Source organism: Arvicola amphibius, chromosome 11 (genome assembly GCF_903992535.2).
Source record: "Arvicola amphibius chromosome 11, mArvAmp1.2, whole genome shotgun sequence".
NCBI classification, from domain to species: Eukaryota; Metazoa; Chordata; class Mammalia; order Rodentia; family Cricetidae; genus Arvicola; species Arvicola amphibius.
The window spans coordinates 122,804,415-122,821,723 of NC_052057.2; the positions used below are offsets into that span (position 1 = coordinate 122,804,415).

The 17,309-nt window shown below is 36.0% G+C and overlaps 1 protein-coding gene across 1 annotated transcript in view; it reads left to right on the top strand.

Moving 5' to 3' along the window:
- Positions 1-17,309, top strand: part of Mmp16 (matrix metallopeptidase 16) — a 203,579-nt gene that overhangs the window by 100,898 nt on the left and 85,372 nt on the right. Inside the window, exons 2-3 of the mRNA XM_038348020.1 lie at positions 1,645-1,793; positions 9,492-9,614. Coding sequence (XP_038203948.1) covers positions 1,645-1,793; positions 9,492-9,614 — 272 coding nt within the window. The remainder of the gene's footprint in view (positions 1-1,644; positions 1,794-9,491; positions 9,615-17,309) is intronic.

Sequence of the window (17,309 nt, forward strand, 5' to 3'; positions counted from 1 at the left end):
AATAGAAAATTTACTGAGCTTAAAATATTTTGCTCATGTATACTATTAAAGTCTTCTTTTATAACAATTGAATTAAAATATTGAATTTCATACTAAGTAATATTATTGACTGCCTCCTTCATTCAGAAAATACCAGAGTCTTTCTCTGATTTCACCACTGCTAAATAGGTGACTGAATGGCTTTCTCTGGCAGGCTGCTCATTACAGATTAGATGAGAAGCATCATGACACACTTTTTTGATTTAGGTGGCTGGTTTTTTTTTTTTAAAGCAAAGAGCCTTTATTCTTTATTCTTACTCTCTGTGTGTCCATCCTATTTTTTTTTCTTTCATGGTTTATTTTTTTACCAATCACCTTCTTGATTGCAGTGCAGTGCCTATTTTTAAATAGCTTTAATCAAGTTGATTATAATATGGATTGTAATTTTAGGGGTGTAAATTTTTGAGAATCCATGGAAGTTTATCCTTTTGTTTTCACATTTTTAATTCTGCATATTTAGTATTATCTTTTATAAAAATACATTGTCTGTATTGGATAGTTATTTATGCTTGGAAACGGAATTTTCTGGGCAGTAGTTGTAACTTATATAATGCCAGTTATTACAGAAAAATTGCCCTCCCATATAATCACTTGCATGATAACTAGGCCACATCAGGGAGAGAAACACCCCCAGCTGAATGACTTCCCTAAGTACTGCTGTAATAACATGAGACTTAGCAATTAGTCAAGTAGTTCACTGCTGTTAAAGAAACCCTGAAACCCCTGGGAAGACTGAGGCAAGAGATTGCATGCGAGGATAGGGATTCGCACAAGATTGTACTTGAGGAGTGAAGGCATGAGACTCTGGGAAAGCATGCATGTCCTCCTGGTGGGGAGAGATTTTTTCCTCCCATGCCCTCAGTTGTTGTTTTTGTTTCCTTTGACTTCAAATGATTCTTAACTGTTGATTCAATTCAGACGAGGACATTTCCTTTAATCTAACTTCTTTCTCCCACCATCCTCCCAAGTCTTCTCCCTGAGGAAAAGATGAGAATCAGGAAACTAAACCTCTAAGAAAGTTGAATATTTTCTATCAATTTCACATTATGAACTACATTCAGTAATGGTTATTCCTCATATGAAAGTGTTACACAGACTTGAGGCTATCCAACTACAGTTGGGTAAAGTGTTTACGTGAATATTGTATGCAAACGCCATGAGTAGCATAGTTCCTCTGTAAAGATACCCATCCCAGCTGCAGTCATTGCTCAGTTGTCCATAGAAAAGTTCTTTAGATACATCCTGTGCATATTCCTTACTCCTTATAGCAAGGATGTCTTGACAGGCTTCTGGAAAAAATGATTTTGGAGTTTGGATCCTGGAGGGCCCATGAAATCTTATTTGTATTTCTATTTCATATTAGGTATAGAAATTATGTATAGTAAATACCTAAGTAGTGATTAATCACACTTTTTACTCATTCACGTGTAAAATACGTTAGAAACGTCAACAACCACTTCAGAATCATAAGATAATCTAAAGTACATAAGGTTAATTTCAAATGTATCAAATAAATTTATCGTCTAGTGTCGATATCAATCAATTTCCATAACAATAATGTTAAATTGTAAAGGTAAGCTAAACGAATTGTGCTTGTGATTACAGGTTTGGTTACAAAAATACGGCTACCTTCCACCGACTGATCCCAGAATGTCTGTGCTGCGCTCTGCAGAGACCATGCAATCGGCCCTCGCTGCCATGCAACAGTTCTATGGCATTAACATGACAGGAAAAGTGGACAGAAACACAATTGAGTAAGTAACGTCCTCCCAGTTCCTTCTCTCATGGACTCTTGAGCCCAGATAAATTGTCGCCAAAAGTACGCAGACGTCACCACCGCTATTGATATATTTTGCTTCTATAAACTTTTCTTTGGAATGTATCCTATTTCCAACCCCAGTCTTTTTGAGGCTTTTCTTATATCATGCATATACAATGTCAGGTTGCTACATTGTTTTAACAACACATTTTGAATCAGGAAAGGAAATATGAGCAAAAGACAAAGTAAATGCATGTTTTTAAGACAGTGTATGAAGTGGTAATTAGCGTCACCTGCTTTGTGTGGTTTGTGAGAGTTGCTGTTCACATCTCTGCAAAATATTATCTTGTTAGCAGCTTCACGTTGGATGGGACAGGATGCATGTGTTTAAACAGTTGAAAGAGAGAAACAGTACAAATAATGTTCTTATGTTGTGCTGGTAGGGAAAATTCAGAAATGAGCTATTGAAAGTTTGCTAGGTACCTATAGCGATAGCAGTCTAAATGAGAAAAATTAAATACTATTTTTTACTGGAAAGAACTTGTTCATGCTTTGTAATAACAGCTATTAATTTGGTGTTTTATCCATTATTCCTTCATCTATTGATTAAACAAGCAGTTCTTCAGGTGTACACTTTGTGAAAGACTATGAAAACAAATTTATTACCTCTTTGGTAACGTAACTGTGTGTTCACAGCATGCAGTGGCATAGTATTTTGGATACAGGCTCCTAGAAGGTTATATAATATCATGAAACATAATTAACAGTCCTCTACTACAAAGGAGGGATTGATTTTTTTTCCTGTGTAGGCAGGCAAAACTCTGTGTGTTCTTAGCACCTCTGACACTCACAAAGTGAATATATCCCTGTTACTTGAAGATCATGCATTAACCTTCACAATAGAGAAAATACAGTTTTCTCTCTATTTCCAAGAAAAGGAGAGGAATATCAGAGGCCAAATGATGTATAGGGAAATTGCACAACTCGGGCCTTTTGGCATCAAGCTTGGGAGGCTTCCTTCTGGATATGTCAAAAATATCATTCATTTTTTTTTTTGTAAAAATGAAACATCTTGACTCAAACAAATTCTGACCCATCACATTTAATCTGAAATTCTATTTCTTTTGTAATGGTCACTTAAGACTGTTAGTCATGGTATCTCTGTATCACCAAGACAGGAGCTCATAGGATTGAAACTTTAAAATTAAACTTCAAAGTAGGTTTTAAAAATTAAATTCTTAAGTCCCTGAGGTTTTAAATAGATGTATAAGTACTGGCTAGTCCAGACCTTGGGAAATGAAAATCAATGAAAAATTAACAACATTCTGCAACAGTTAGAAGCCTCATATCAATATTGGGGATAGAATTTCAAAATTCTAGACCTGAGTTCCTCTAATGATTGTAATTATCTATTCATAAACCTCATATCAATATTGGGGATAGAATTTCAAAATCTCAGCCCTGAGTACCTCTAGTCATTGTAAGTATCTATTCATAGAGACACATTGGAATCAGACATTTTTCTTCAGACTATAAGTATCCATTATCACAAATAAAGGTAGGCTTTGCTAATAAGGAAAAAAAAAGTTCTGGCATTTTGTTTCTGGGAATCATACAAAATGTTTTACCTAATCTCCCTGCTCTTCATAGCAACATTCCACTGTTCCCTGATGAAGAACCATTAGTTTTTGTTTCATTTCCTTAAAATTTTAAACACATTTTAAAATGTAAGTAAATTGAGGATTTGGAAAAAAAAGATGCATTTTTTAAATGATCTAGTGTTAGGAAAAATGAAGAAATATCTAGTTCTTGTTAGATATTAAAGATAAGAAACTTAAGCAAATCTTATAAAGGGGAACAATCTTTTAAAGAGGTCCAGAGAGATAGATCAGGGTTGAGAATGCTTATTGATCTTGCAGAAGATTTGATTTCAGTGTTCATGATATACATCAGGTAGCTCACACCACATATAACTCCAGCTCCAGATCAGTTATCTTCCTGGGAGCACACACATACTGTAACATTCCTCTCTGCCCAATGGTGATGATGGGAGTTTAGATTCAACGCCCACGTAAGAGTTTGAAACAAATCTACACTCGATCGAGCCTATCTCTAAACAACAAAAGAACAAAAATACTCACTGCACTTACAGGCTTATTAAAACACTGCCTTTCTGTTATTTGAGATGTCACCGCTAAATGCTATTGAGTTTTAGGTTCTTTGAGGTCACATTTATATATTCAATTCATTGTTATTTATTTAAGTTTGTTTATTCATTTGAGATTGTAATCCTGTAGCTCCCTGGCTGCCTTCTACATCCTATGTAGCCATAATCTTCTTGCTCTCATACACCTTGCCTTCCCATCCTGAGTGCTGGTTATAGCCAAGTGCCTCTTTTCCCAGGTGCATTTTATTTTAATTATATATGTGTGGGAGAGTGTGTGTTGGGGAGCATGTGCACATGAGAGAAAGTACCCCTGGAGCTTGAGTTACAGTTGATTGTCAACTGCTCGATCTGGGTACTAAGAACTGAACTCAGTTCCTCTATAAGAATTGTAAATACGCCGGGCGGTGGTGGCGCACATCTTTAATCCCAGCACTCGGGAGGCAGAGGCAGGCGGATCTCTGTGAGTTCACGACCAGCCTGGTCTACAAGAGCTAGCTCCAGGATAGGCTCTAAAAAAAGCTGCAGAGAAACTCTGTCTCGAAAAACAAAAACAAACAAACAAAAAAAAAATTGTAAATACAACCCTGGTCACTCTAGCCCTTCATGTGATTTTAAATTAAAAAAAATCCTCCCCCTCCTTTGGCAAACAGACATGTGCTACAGTTGAGTTATAATTCTCAGGCAATTAAAGTGATTATTCCAATTGCAGTAATCCTTGTATTATGTTGAAGTAATTAACCACTTCTAAGTAACACATTTGGTATTGCTTTGAATAAAATATTTTATTACTTTTTTGCTCATTAGAACTGACATTAGAAAGATAGTAGCATTTATTCTCCTCCAAAAACTAAATCCATTGTCTAATAGTATAATAATTCTTTTAAATGATAAGTTGTCTAACTAATTTATTATTTAAACAAGCTCACTTAAATTCCTTATTGAATAGAAAATGTTATAGTTATAGTAGGCATAAAATATGTTTTAGCACGTTGAGAAATTTAAGCTCATTACGTAGGGCATGCCTGATTTTTGTTTTCTAATTTTAAATGTAACTTGTGGGGGTTCTTGCTTAATGGGTACACAGCAGTATATAGCAAAGAATGCATGATGGGAGGGTTATCTCTTACAGTGCTTAATATTATCTCTACTTTCATATATGTGCCATGTATGTGTGCATATCTGAGTAGTTCTGATGATCTAAATAATGACTCACAGCTTAGTCAACAGATGCTAATGTGTTTTATTTGAACTGTTTTATCTCTAGGTAGCGTTTCTAAAAACTTACTATAAAAATGGAGTAGAACTTAAAATCCTGTTTTAATTGAGATAACTAATTAGAAATATCAAGAATAATACTGTTTTATGCAATTATCAATATTTTTCATGCTTATTTCCTTGTCTGCTAATACATTTAAATTTAGAAAAAAAGTCTTTTGTAGTTAAATTTTTTATGTTTTTACTGTCTGAGTATGGAGAGAGCTTCCTAACAGTATTACTGTAGGGGTGTGTATGACTTGTCGCTGCAGACGTGTGGTTGGTAGCTAAGTCAGAGGGCTGAGAGCTTATCCAAGTGTAACAATTAATAAGAGCACACAGCAAATGACTTTTTGTTGATGATCATGGTGACCAGGATGTTTCTTCACAGTCCCCCTGCACTTCAGTGTTTTAATCTTTACTCTTTCTGTCTTGGCAGTTGCACATTTGTCCGGTGAGGCAGTTAATGAGCTGGTATATATAGAGAGATAGATAGACAGAATGACAGACAGACACATAGATAGATAGATTAGATAGATGATAGATAGATCATAGATAGGTAGATATATAGATAGATTAGATAGATAGATGATAGAGAGATAGAGATTGAAAGATAGATAGATGATAGATAGATAGATAGATAGATAGATAGATAGATAGATAGATAGATGATAGATAGATAGATTGATAGATGATAGATGATAGATAGATAGATAGATGATATATAGATAGATGATAGATAGATAGATGATAGATAGATATAGATAGATAGATAGATAGATGATAGATAGAGATAGATAGATAGATAGATAGATAGATAGATAGATAGATAGATATAGATAGATAGATAGATAGATGATAGATAGATATAGATAGATAGATAGATAGATAGATAGATGATAGATAGATAGATATAGATAGATAGATAGATAGATGATAGATAGAGATAGATAGATAGATAGATAGATAGATAGATAGATAGATAGATGATAGATAGATGATAGATAAAGAGTAAAAATGAGCCCTCAATGTTTGAGCTGTGTAAATTTGCCTTTAACAGTCTCTGTATACCTGGTGGATCTAGTCCTTCCCCATAATGATACAGCCTATGAATGTTTAAAATAATAAAAGAAGCATCTTTAGGCATTCCTAGACAGCAGCTATCAAGCTATCCAGCTACCACTCTTCCATGTCACTAAAATTTGGAAAGCCTGAATGATGAAGCATGTCTAACGCATTGTAATGTATTTGAAAGTATATTTTCTCTGAGTACATGTATACACATGTACATCAAACTGATAAGGTGCCCAGCTATGTCTGTGAGAGCTCACTGTCCCTTCAAGCCATGCTTAGTGCTGCTTTCAGAAGCTTTGCTACAGTGTCTTCAGCCACAAGATTGATTGGGATGAGGATTTCCAAACTAATCCCAGCAACATTTCAAAATCCTTTATCGATCCACCCAGTGACAGATTACTGACTAGCATTCACAGTCTGGGGTGTTGAAACTTATGTAACTCTAAAACCATTTTTTAAACTAATGCTCTCAGTTTTGTGTAGAAAATAATTATTTTACATATTCATGTACAAATACATTATTCCTGAGCTGGTGACTAGTCATGAAAAATGTGAGAAGAGTTAGCTATTGTAATATCTGTTATCCAAAAAGTAGAAAGATTTCTGACTTAAATGGGATGCTCTCCTGAACCTAAAAGCAGAAGTCAAGCTGACTGGAAATACTAATTTCTACAGTGTTTAATCCTGAATTGGTAGGTTCGCTTCCCAGGAGTTGGGGACTAGAATGCATCCCATTGGACTTGGAAAGACAGTGATTTTCCTGATAATGAAGTTATTTAGAATAGAATGAGATTAGCTATATCTGATAACTGTGATGTCCCCATTTCTCTGAGAATAATAATAATAATAATAATTAATAATAATATAACAATAATAGAAATAAAGTTTTAATCTTTAAAAGTGTTACCTTTCTTGTAAAGTAAGCAATTTCATTGCTGAATGTTGTTATTATCATACATGTATAGCATAAGAATAAATGTTTTGAGCAAGTTACATGTAAAAAGTTAATTCACCTGCAAAAACAAATGATTTATAAATTTTGAAGACATTTTATAATAAAATATCAATTTTTAAAAAATAACAAAAGCAAAGCAAGCGGAAAATATACTAAAAATATGTAGATAAATAAATAAATAAATAAATTTCAATATCAGTGTTGTTCGGTTTCTTCATGTGTCCTGGAAGGATTGTGATTTGGCTGGCCTGTAATTCTCAAACCTGTTTTAACCTCCTGTCCAGGTGCCAGAGTTTTAAATTCACATGAAAACACCAAGCTATACTGTGGATATTCAAAGGCAACCATTACTAAATTTAAATCCATTCTAAATATTTTAAAAACATTTGTTATGAAATAAAAAACAAATTACTTTGATTTTCTTTCTTGTTCATTTAGCAACAAAAGATTGAGTATGATCTTGCCAGTTAGTAAAGAGACTAATGAACAGGAAAAAAATGTATTGTGAGGGAAAATATTGAAAATCCTTAACAACTTTCTGCTTAAACAGAACTCAAGGGTAGGTAATAAACATGGCAGTTATCAAATGTCATGCCCTAGAAAACAAGTTAGACTATGACTTGGGACTACATAGTAAAATTAATATATGAAACTAGCATTTCATTTTAGTGTTGATTTTCATTCTGTGATACTGAACTGCTTACTCTGAACATTATTTTAAAAATATTGAAGTTGATTATCATTTGGAAACATGAGTGATGGTTGAGATTAAAGAGAATTGGTAAAATGCCAGCACCTTATGAACAGACAATGCACTGCTCTTGGCTGGAGGACAGGGTCTCTGCCCTAGTGAACTCTGCCACTAGAAGGAGCATGAAAAATATACAATCTGCGAAGCTGCTGGAGAGATGGTTCAGCAGGTAAGAGCACTGGCTACTTTTCCAGAGGCCGTTGGGTCCGAATTCAAGCATGTTTATAATGGATCACAATCAGTAGTAACTCCAGTTCCAAGGGATCCACTCCCTCTTCTGACCCTGTGGGCACCAAGCACACATAGATGGCATAGAGACATCTATGTAGGCAAAACATTCGTATATGTGAAGTAAATTTAAAATGCTATTTTTATTTTTTTTTCTCATTTTTTTTATCTAAAAATTTCCATCTCCTTCCGTCCTCCTCCCCCTTCCCTCCCCTCCCTTCCACCCATACCCCAACTCCACCCCTCTCCAAGACAAAGAGCCATCAGGGTTCCCTTCACTATGTTAAGTCCAAGGTCCTCCCAGCTCCCCCTAAGTCCAGGAAGGTGAGCAACCAAACTGACAAGGTTCACAGTGAGCCCGTCCATGCTGTAGAGTTCAAGCTCATTGCCGTTGTCCTTGGTTTCTCAGTCCTCCTCCACCGTCAGCCACATTCAGAGAGTCCGGTTTGGTCCCCTGTTCCAACAGTCCCATTCCAACTGGAGTTGGTGGTTTCCCGTTAGATCTGAAAATGCTATTTTTAAAAAGTGTTAACTCCTATCCCATGCAAAAAGGTGCTGAAAGTTTGAGACAAATCTTAGTACTCAAGATAGTCGTGTTGAGGCACAGTTTTAATCCCAGCACTCTGGAGGCAGAGTCAGGAGGATCCCTGTTAGTTTGAGGCCAGCCTGGTCTACAGAGTGAGTTTCAGGATAGCTAGGGAGACCTGTTACACAGATAAACTCTATCGCAGAAAAAAAAAGATTATACTGTAGAATAGTTCCCTTTGCTAACCATAATATAATGAGATGTTGTAATGGATTATCACATTGAGATATTATAGCGGAATAGTATAGTTATATATTATAAGGTATTATAATAGACTATTACACTCAGAAATTATAATGGGAAATTTATTTTAAAAACAACAACAACAGAACACACAGAAGGTTACAATGCAACGATACCCTCGTGTCATTCCATAAACGACATGAAGTGAAGCCTTCCTCTAGGTTACATACTTTTTCAACAGTGGATTCTATCTAGAAATTTCAAGGAACTTCTTCCTGTAGTTATCTCAAAGTACACTGGAGGAAGTAAATGCAATGAAAATTTTGTGTAGTAACATATTGTGTTAACTGTTTTCTGAAAATGTATGGCATCTATTTAGATTTCCATTGTAGGGACGTTGAACATGGACCATTTTCCCATCACTCTATGGGTTGCTGTCTGTTTTCCCTTTGATATCATTAAGAAGAGTTGCTGAAAAATATCCACTTTTTTCAGTTGGATGAAGAAGCCTCGATGTGGTGTCCCAGACCAGACAAGAGGCAGCTCCAAATTCAACATTCGTCGAAAGCGCTACGCACTAACTGGACAGAAGTGGCAACACAAACATATCACTTACAGGTACAAGCATCCATCCCTACCCCCAATCTTGTTTCTTTCCATTGCTTTGTCATTTTCTTTGAAACATGCTATTTTATGAAAGTGGACATGTCTGTAATCAGTGATGTGTTGTCCTTTGAAAGGTATTTATAGTCGAAAAATAAGCAAGTAGCATAACTTTTAATTCTATCTTTTAAACAAAATGCTTTTGAAGCAACTGATAACACTGCAGCCACCTGGTTTTTGTTTGTACGTTTGGTTTTTGCTGTGGTAATTACTGAACTTGATATCTTTTCTTTGTTGTCTTTAGTGATGCAGAATGACAAACAACCTAATGTTACCACTACTTCATTGGAAATTTTATGTTTTTTTTTAACCCACTGAACTACTACTGCCTTAAGGGTTCCACTTTGATCAAAGAACAGTGCTCAGACCCTGGAGAGCAATAGATAAAACATGAGGACCTTGTGTTCCTTAGTGGGGAGACTAGCAGTTCTATAAATGTCATGTCTGTATGAAAAGGAAGAAACAGAACATCCCACCCAACATCAGGACTGGCCTAGCCATTCTAGACAATCAGGGAGTCTTCTTAATGAAATGCCTCTTCTTGGACAAGGCTCATAAGAATATTTTAAATTACTTGTTAAACCAATGGATATAAGATGAAAGACACTGCATGGAGAGGGTATACCAAAAATACCTCAATCAAATTATATGATTAGGAGAAGAAATTATAATTCTTGCTATTTTCACAAATAGGCCTTAATGAAGTGTTTAAAGGTAGCATTGGAATGATTTGGTTTGGTTTTCTTTATATACAACTAGAATATGGCATTTGTACTTATTTTGATTATTTAGAGGTCAAACCTCAATCAGAGTTATAATCTCATATTGTCCTCCAAGATAGAATAACACTAGATAATTGTTTTATGGAAATTATGTCAGCTACTCTTCAGATAAATTACAGACAAAATAACCTTGGCTCTTCCCATGAAGCTAGTATTCACCATCATTTAATTTTTTTTGTGGGTTATTCATTTAGTTACAGAAACATTTCATACCACTTATACTATCTGTGCTTTCAAAAGAAAGTTAAATATTATTTCTGGAAATCAATATGGAATAATGCTTCTATCTCCCCAGCAACAACAATATTCATGCCTGTTGTCTTTCTTTCTCCTGTAAGCTTCATTATCAAGTAGTGCTTAGTAAAAATGTAGGAGTCTGTTTGTCTACGTTAGACAAGACTGAAAGCAATTCTTTTCCTGGTTTGGTGACATAGAAGTAGTTAGAAACTTAATGGGCCATTATAAAATGAAGGGTTTGAAAAATTAAAATTACTGTCACTTATACTTTGCACGTCTATTCATAAAGCCTAGCATAATTCTAAACAATTACAAACTAATAAAAATTATAGCCATCTTAAATAATTATAGGCTTTCATTTTCATAACAATTTTAGACCAGTGAATCTTGAACAGCACAGTTTCTGCTGTCAGGAATATTTGCCTTAGTGTGGCACATTTTTAAAGATGATCATCCAGAATCACTCTGGATTGCTGATGGAGAACTATAAGTTACAATAGCATTCACTCTGTCTGGTTCTATTCTCTTGGCTGGTGTATGATATGTGTCTACATCTACAATATTATATATGTAGCTTCAGTGCCCTAAACAGCCCATGTCTTATCAATTTATTCCATCTCTCTTCTCTCTAAACCCTCAGTAATTACTGATTTTTTTTTTTAATAATTATGTGAGCATTGTTCTGTTTTGGTATGGTTTTTGGTTTTTTTGAGATAGGGTTTCTCTGTGTTGCTTTGGAGCATGTCCTGAAACTAGTTCTTTTTTTTTAACCTCATGTTATTAGCCACTTTATTATTTTATTAGTCATTTTTTATTTAATATTATTAAAAATTTCCATCTCCTCCTCTCCTCGCCCTTCCCTCCCCTCCCCTCCACCCATTCCCCCCGTCCCTCCCTCTCCAGGCCAAAGAGCCATCTGGGTTCCCTACATTATGTTAAGTCCAAGGTCCTCCCAACTCCCCCCAGGTCCAGGAAGGTGAGCATCCAAACTGACAAGGCTCACACAGAGCCCGTCCATGCCGTAGAATCAAAGCCCATCGCCATTGTCCTTGGCTTCTCAGTCAGCCTCCACCGTCAGCCACATTCAGAGAGTCCGGTTTGATCACATGCTCTATCAGTCCTGTTCCCACTGGTCTTGGTGATCTCCCGTTAGTTCTGTCCCACCGTCTCCATGGGGGAACGCACCCCTCACGGTCCTGACTTTCTTGCTCATGACCTCCCTCCTCTGCTCCTCATCAGGACCTTGGGAGCTCAGTCCGGTGCTCCAGTGTGGGGCTCTGTCTCTATCTCCATCCATCGCCCGATGAAGGTTCTATGGTGATATGCAAGATATTCATCAGTATGGCTATAGGAACTGGCCTTTTCCGGTTCCCTCTCCTCAGCTGCCCGAGGAACTAGCTGGGGGCATCTCCCTGGATACCTGGGAACCCCGCAAGGGTCAAGTCTCTTGGCCACCCTAAAACGGCTCCCTTAATTAAGATATATGCTTCCCTGCTCCCATATCCACCCTTCCTATATCCCATCCTCTCCCCATCCTCCCCTTCACACTTTTCTCTCCCCATCTCTCCTTGCCCCCATCCTACCCCGCCCCCAAGTTCCCAATTTTTGCCCAGCAATCTTGTCTACTTCCAATATCCAGGAGGATAACTATATGTTCTTGTAGACCAGGCTGGCCTCAATCTCACAGAGGTCCGCCTGCCTCTGCCTCCTGAGTGCTGGGATTAGAGATTGCAGGACCACCACCTGGAGGCTTAATTATCTTTAGTCACAATCCATTGAAGGAAGTAAATCATAGGAACTCAAATCTGATGGGTCCTGGAGGCAGGAATGATACAGAGCACACAGAGGAGGACTGCTTGCTGGCATGCTCCCTCTGTCTTTAGGCTGCTTTCTTATAGAGCTCAGGGCTAAATTCTCAGGGTTCACGCCAGGGACTGGGCTGGGCCTTCCCAGCCAATTAAGCTGCTAATTAAGAACATGCCTAACAGGTTTCCCTAGAACTGGATCTTATGAGGCATTTTCTCAATTAAAGGTCCCTCTCACCAAAAGTATCTGGCTCGTCAAATAGACTTAAAACTAACGAGGACACAGTGGCGGGATTCTCATTTTTCATGGAGATATCATACTTGTGTGATTTCTTTAATGAAATATAATATTCAGCATCATCTGTACTTTCATGCTATAGAATATCTTCTTTGGTGAAGTGTCTCCTCAGATTTTCTGGTTAATAACTACATGGTTTTCTTGTTTAAAAAACTTACAAGTTTTTCTTTAAGTCTTTAATAAGTTATACCTTCAAACCATTTTCTCTTGTTTAGTGATCTGCCTTCCATTGTCTTTGTGATCTTTTTAAGAGCAGTTGTTTGAATTCTAATAATATCCAACTCATTCGCTTCCTTCGTTGTTATATGTAGTGTCTGAAAAATATTCTATCATGATTAGCTTAGGAAGGTGGCTAGACCCTGGTGGTGAAATATTGACTTGTTGTTGGTTCTGTATTCTGAGTGAGATTGTTGCCTAATCCAGTTTTCATTAGAAACAGTTGCAGAGGCCCACAGCCAAACATTAGGCCAAGCTCAGGGATTACTGCCAAAGACGGGAAGGATCATAGGAGCCAGAAGCATCAAAAACACCAAAATAAAATTCATAGATTCAACTACCCTGGGCTCATAGGCGTTCACAGGGACAACCTTCATGGAACTCACCGAGGTTATCTGTGTATATTTAACAGTTGTGTAGCTTGGTCTTCTTGTGGGACTCCTAACAGTGGGAGCAGGGACTGTTTTTGACTCTTGCTGGCTTTTGGGACCCTATTCCTATTACTGGTTTGCCTTGCTCAGCTTTGATACAAGGCAAGGTACTTAATCTTTCTACAATTTCATATGCTGTGTTTTATTGGTATCTGTGGGAGGGCTGCCCTTTTCTGAACAGAAATTGAGTAGTAGTGATTGGTGAGTGGAGGCAGAGAGGAGGGAGGGAGGGACTGGAAGGAGAGGAAGGAGGGAAACCTCCTATGGGGATGCAAAATGAATGAATAAATAAATAAATAAGAAAAATATAACATCAAAATAAAGGACATCTAGATGATTCTTTGTCTTGTCTTCTAGTCGTTCAGTGTCTTTCCTTACCTCCTGAGTGCGGAAATTACAGGAGTGCAGCACAATGCATGTTTAGTTGGGAATGGTGAACAAATCCAAGGCTCTCTGCATGCTAGTTAATCACCACTAATGGAGGCACATTCCCCAGCTTCTGTATTCACTCATAAAACCTTATCAATATTGCTAAAAAGTTGATAAAATCTGGATGTTTCAAATTGAATTCCTACCACTCATTGATCACAGATCATTGCTCACTCTCTGGGCTGATTCTTCCATTCTATTCATGACTTGTCTGTTCTAAATCAACATCATATTATCTCAATTACTAACTTGAAAATCACTGTAATATCTAGTAGTTTTAGTTTTTTGTGTCTTTTTAAAAGCATTGTGTTGATTATGTTGGGTTTCATAAATTTCAGCATCAACTTTGAAATCCATCTGTTTATATCTATCAAATAATTGGATAGGATATTGATTAGTTATGTCTACTGATCAAGTAACAAAGAGCCATAACCTTAAGATACCAAGATTTCCTATATACAAACGTGACTACTTTCCTATTTATTTCTATATTATTCTATATCAGAATTTTCTATTCTTTCTAATATAGATGGTATATATATGTGTGTGTACATATGTATACTAAATATTGTATATAAAAGAGTAATTCATAAGCATTTCATTTTAATGCTAACTTAAATATTTTTTCACAAAATTTTGTTTGCTTTGTGTTATTTAAAAAAGAAGTATATTCCTTTTCTAATGATGTACCTTTCTTTATGTAGATCTGAATTTCTGATCTTATCTCTGAAGAAGTCTTAAATTTCTTGTCAGGAAAGCCTACTGACAAGAGTTTCTTAGTTTTTCTTTGAACAACTTATTTTTTCTACCTCACTTTTGAATGCTAATTTCACTGGATGCTGATTTCTAGGTTGGTGGTTTTATTATATATTGTCTGACCATTTTAAACATTCTGTACTGCTTTCTCCTTGCATTTTTAAAAAGAGAACTCTAGCTATAATTGTTTGTTTTGTTCCTCTACAGATATAATTTTGGTGTAGTGGGGGCTAATCCTTCATGCTCTCTGAGTTTCACATATCTGTCACTTGGTTTCTGTTGTTAATACTGAAATATTCTCTGACATTTTTATATCTGCCCTTCTTCCTTTGGGTTTAATCTTTACATATTTTTACATAGTTCCCAGATTATACATTCTGGTTTTTATATTTATTTGCTTTAATTTGCAGGTGAGAAAGTTCTTGCAATATTTAATTCATGGATTCTTTTCTTGGGCATAATGAGAATATCAGAGGCATACTTCATTTGTTTCATATATAATTTCATTTCTACTCTGTCCTTTACTTCATTTCTTACAGTTTCTATCACTTGGCTCACACACACACACCCTTCATATATTTTTATGTTAACTACATTTCTATTAATATTCTGACATATTGATGAGGAGTTTTGAATAACTAGTTTGATAATTCCAGAGTTTCAGTTGTATGAATGTTTTGCTATGGCTGACTTTTTCTCTTTTGACTGTGTAGTCTCCAATATGGAGATCTTGTAATGACAAAGTTCTTGACTACAGACTATATGCAATAAATAAACAGCCTGAAAGTTATCTATAAGCCTAGAAAACAATGAATATTTATTGATAGTTTATGTCAAAGAAGTCCTTTCTCTCTCCATAATAATTTAACATTCCCCCAACTGAAATGATCTTGAGGAAAGAATATTACAATGTTTTTGTATCTTAATTAAATTTCAAGGCATCTATTTTTGTTCTTACCTCCAATATCATAGGTAAAAGTGCAGTCTAACTTTGAAAAAGATTTACCACGATAAGAAAAAATAGCAATTGTCCTATGTGTCATTATCATTAAATCAACTGTTACAGTATATAGTAATGTTAAAAGTCCTAAATCTTCATAGTTAACAAAGACAGCTCACCCATTTGATACCAGTGCAAATTATTCTGATAGCTAAAAATCTATAAATCATTTCACTTTTATTTATTTAAGGTTGTCTTGGTCCTTGGGCTTGGTGCAATTTTTAGATTAAAGTTCCAAATGTTATCAGAATTAAAATTTGGAGAAGATGGTAAAATTTTCTATGAAATAGCCAGATCAATATTTGAGCAAATAAAATCCATTCTAACTACATGATTGTTCTCTTTATCTATAAAAGAAAATAGGCAAGTAATGTTTTTCAATTATATTAGCTTCATCACAGTTGTCAAAATTTTTAGTATTCCTCATTTTATGAAATTTAAATAAGATATGGTTATTTGTGCATTACATATAACATTTTAAGGCTGCACACTGTATTTTTCTGCCATAACTCAATGATCTCTCTGTGCCTCTGTTATCTCACTTATCAACTAAATAAAGGGTGATTAAGAGGAAAATCTTGCAATGACACCTTGTTTTTTTGAGTCTCCAATATTGTACTCGCCACATAGCCCTGAAGTACACATCTACGGTTTATATTTATTCATAAATAATTTCACATAGAAGATGGTGAAGCGTATTTTGGGAGCTCCTCAGTGTGTGGCTTTAGAGATCAGTGACGGACATATTTCAGTTTAAAGCATGCACCGTGTGTGTTAGTCTGTATTGACCTCACTGCTTTGTCACTGAATGCTTACCTAAAAGTCATGCGAACATGACTTCATTGGCTTTCATCATTTAAGATTACCATGTACTTGAAATAAAATTCATGTCTCCATTAGGCATTAAATCACCAATCTCCACTCGCCGTTCTCTCAAACATGGTCTCTATATCTCCAAGACCATCACTCTTAGCCTGCTTCTGTCTGAGTCAGGGAAAGAATTTTTTCCTGTCACTCTTGCCCTATGATCCATTTTTCCATAAGATATAGTCATATTTGTGGTATGAATACGATCAGGGGCTTCTATGTCTACGGATTTCCAGGATTTTCCTTGTATAGAATATTATCTCCCTGTAGGGTCCTCTCTGATTTTATCATCTTCTCTTTTTGTTCATTTTATGGCACCTCACTTCAGCTCTATTCTTTAAATGAACAAATTTAGTTTGACCTGCTACTGATTGTTACTCTGTCTAGACACAAAGTGCTAACTGTCTTTGGTTCCTCCTGTCAGTAAAACATCATTTAGCATCTTTTGTTTGCCTCCTCACCCACTCACTTGTTACCTGAGGTTATCAATGTTTTGGTTCTTTAAATTTTCTATGTCTTACTACAAAGACATACAAGCGCTCTTGGAATATAGTCTAGAATCTAGATGAGTACTCAATCTGCAGTAAATCCTTCCAAATAGCATGCCTTTAGCAGTTTTGCAGTTCCATAGTGTATAAAGAGAGTAATGGCTACTAGTAATTTAATTTGCACAAGATTAAGAATGATGCCTTCACCCGGCATGCCTCTGCAGCACCAAGATGGGAAATGTGTTCTAACAAGCTGTGAAGACGGTGATGCCTCAAAGGAAATACTTCCTCTTTCTCAAACTGTAACATAGGACAGCTGAGTGGTGGACAAGACTTGCTCA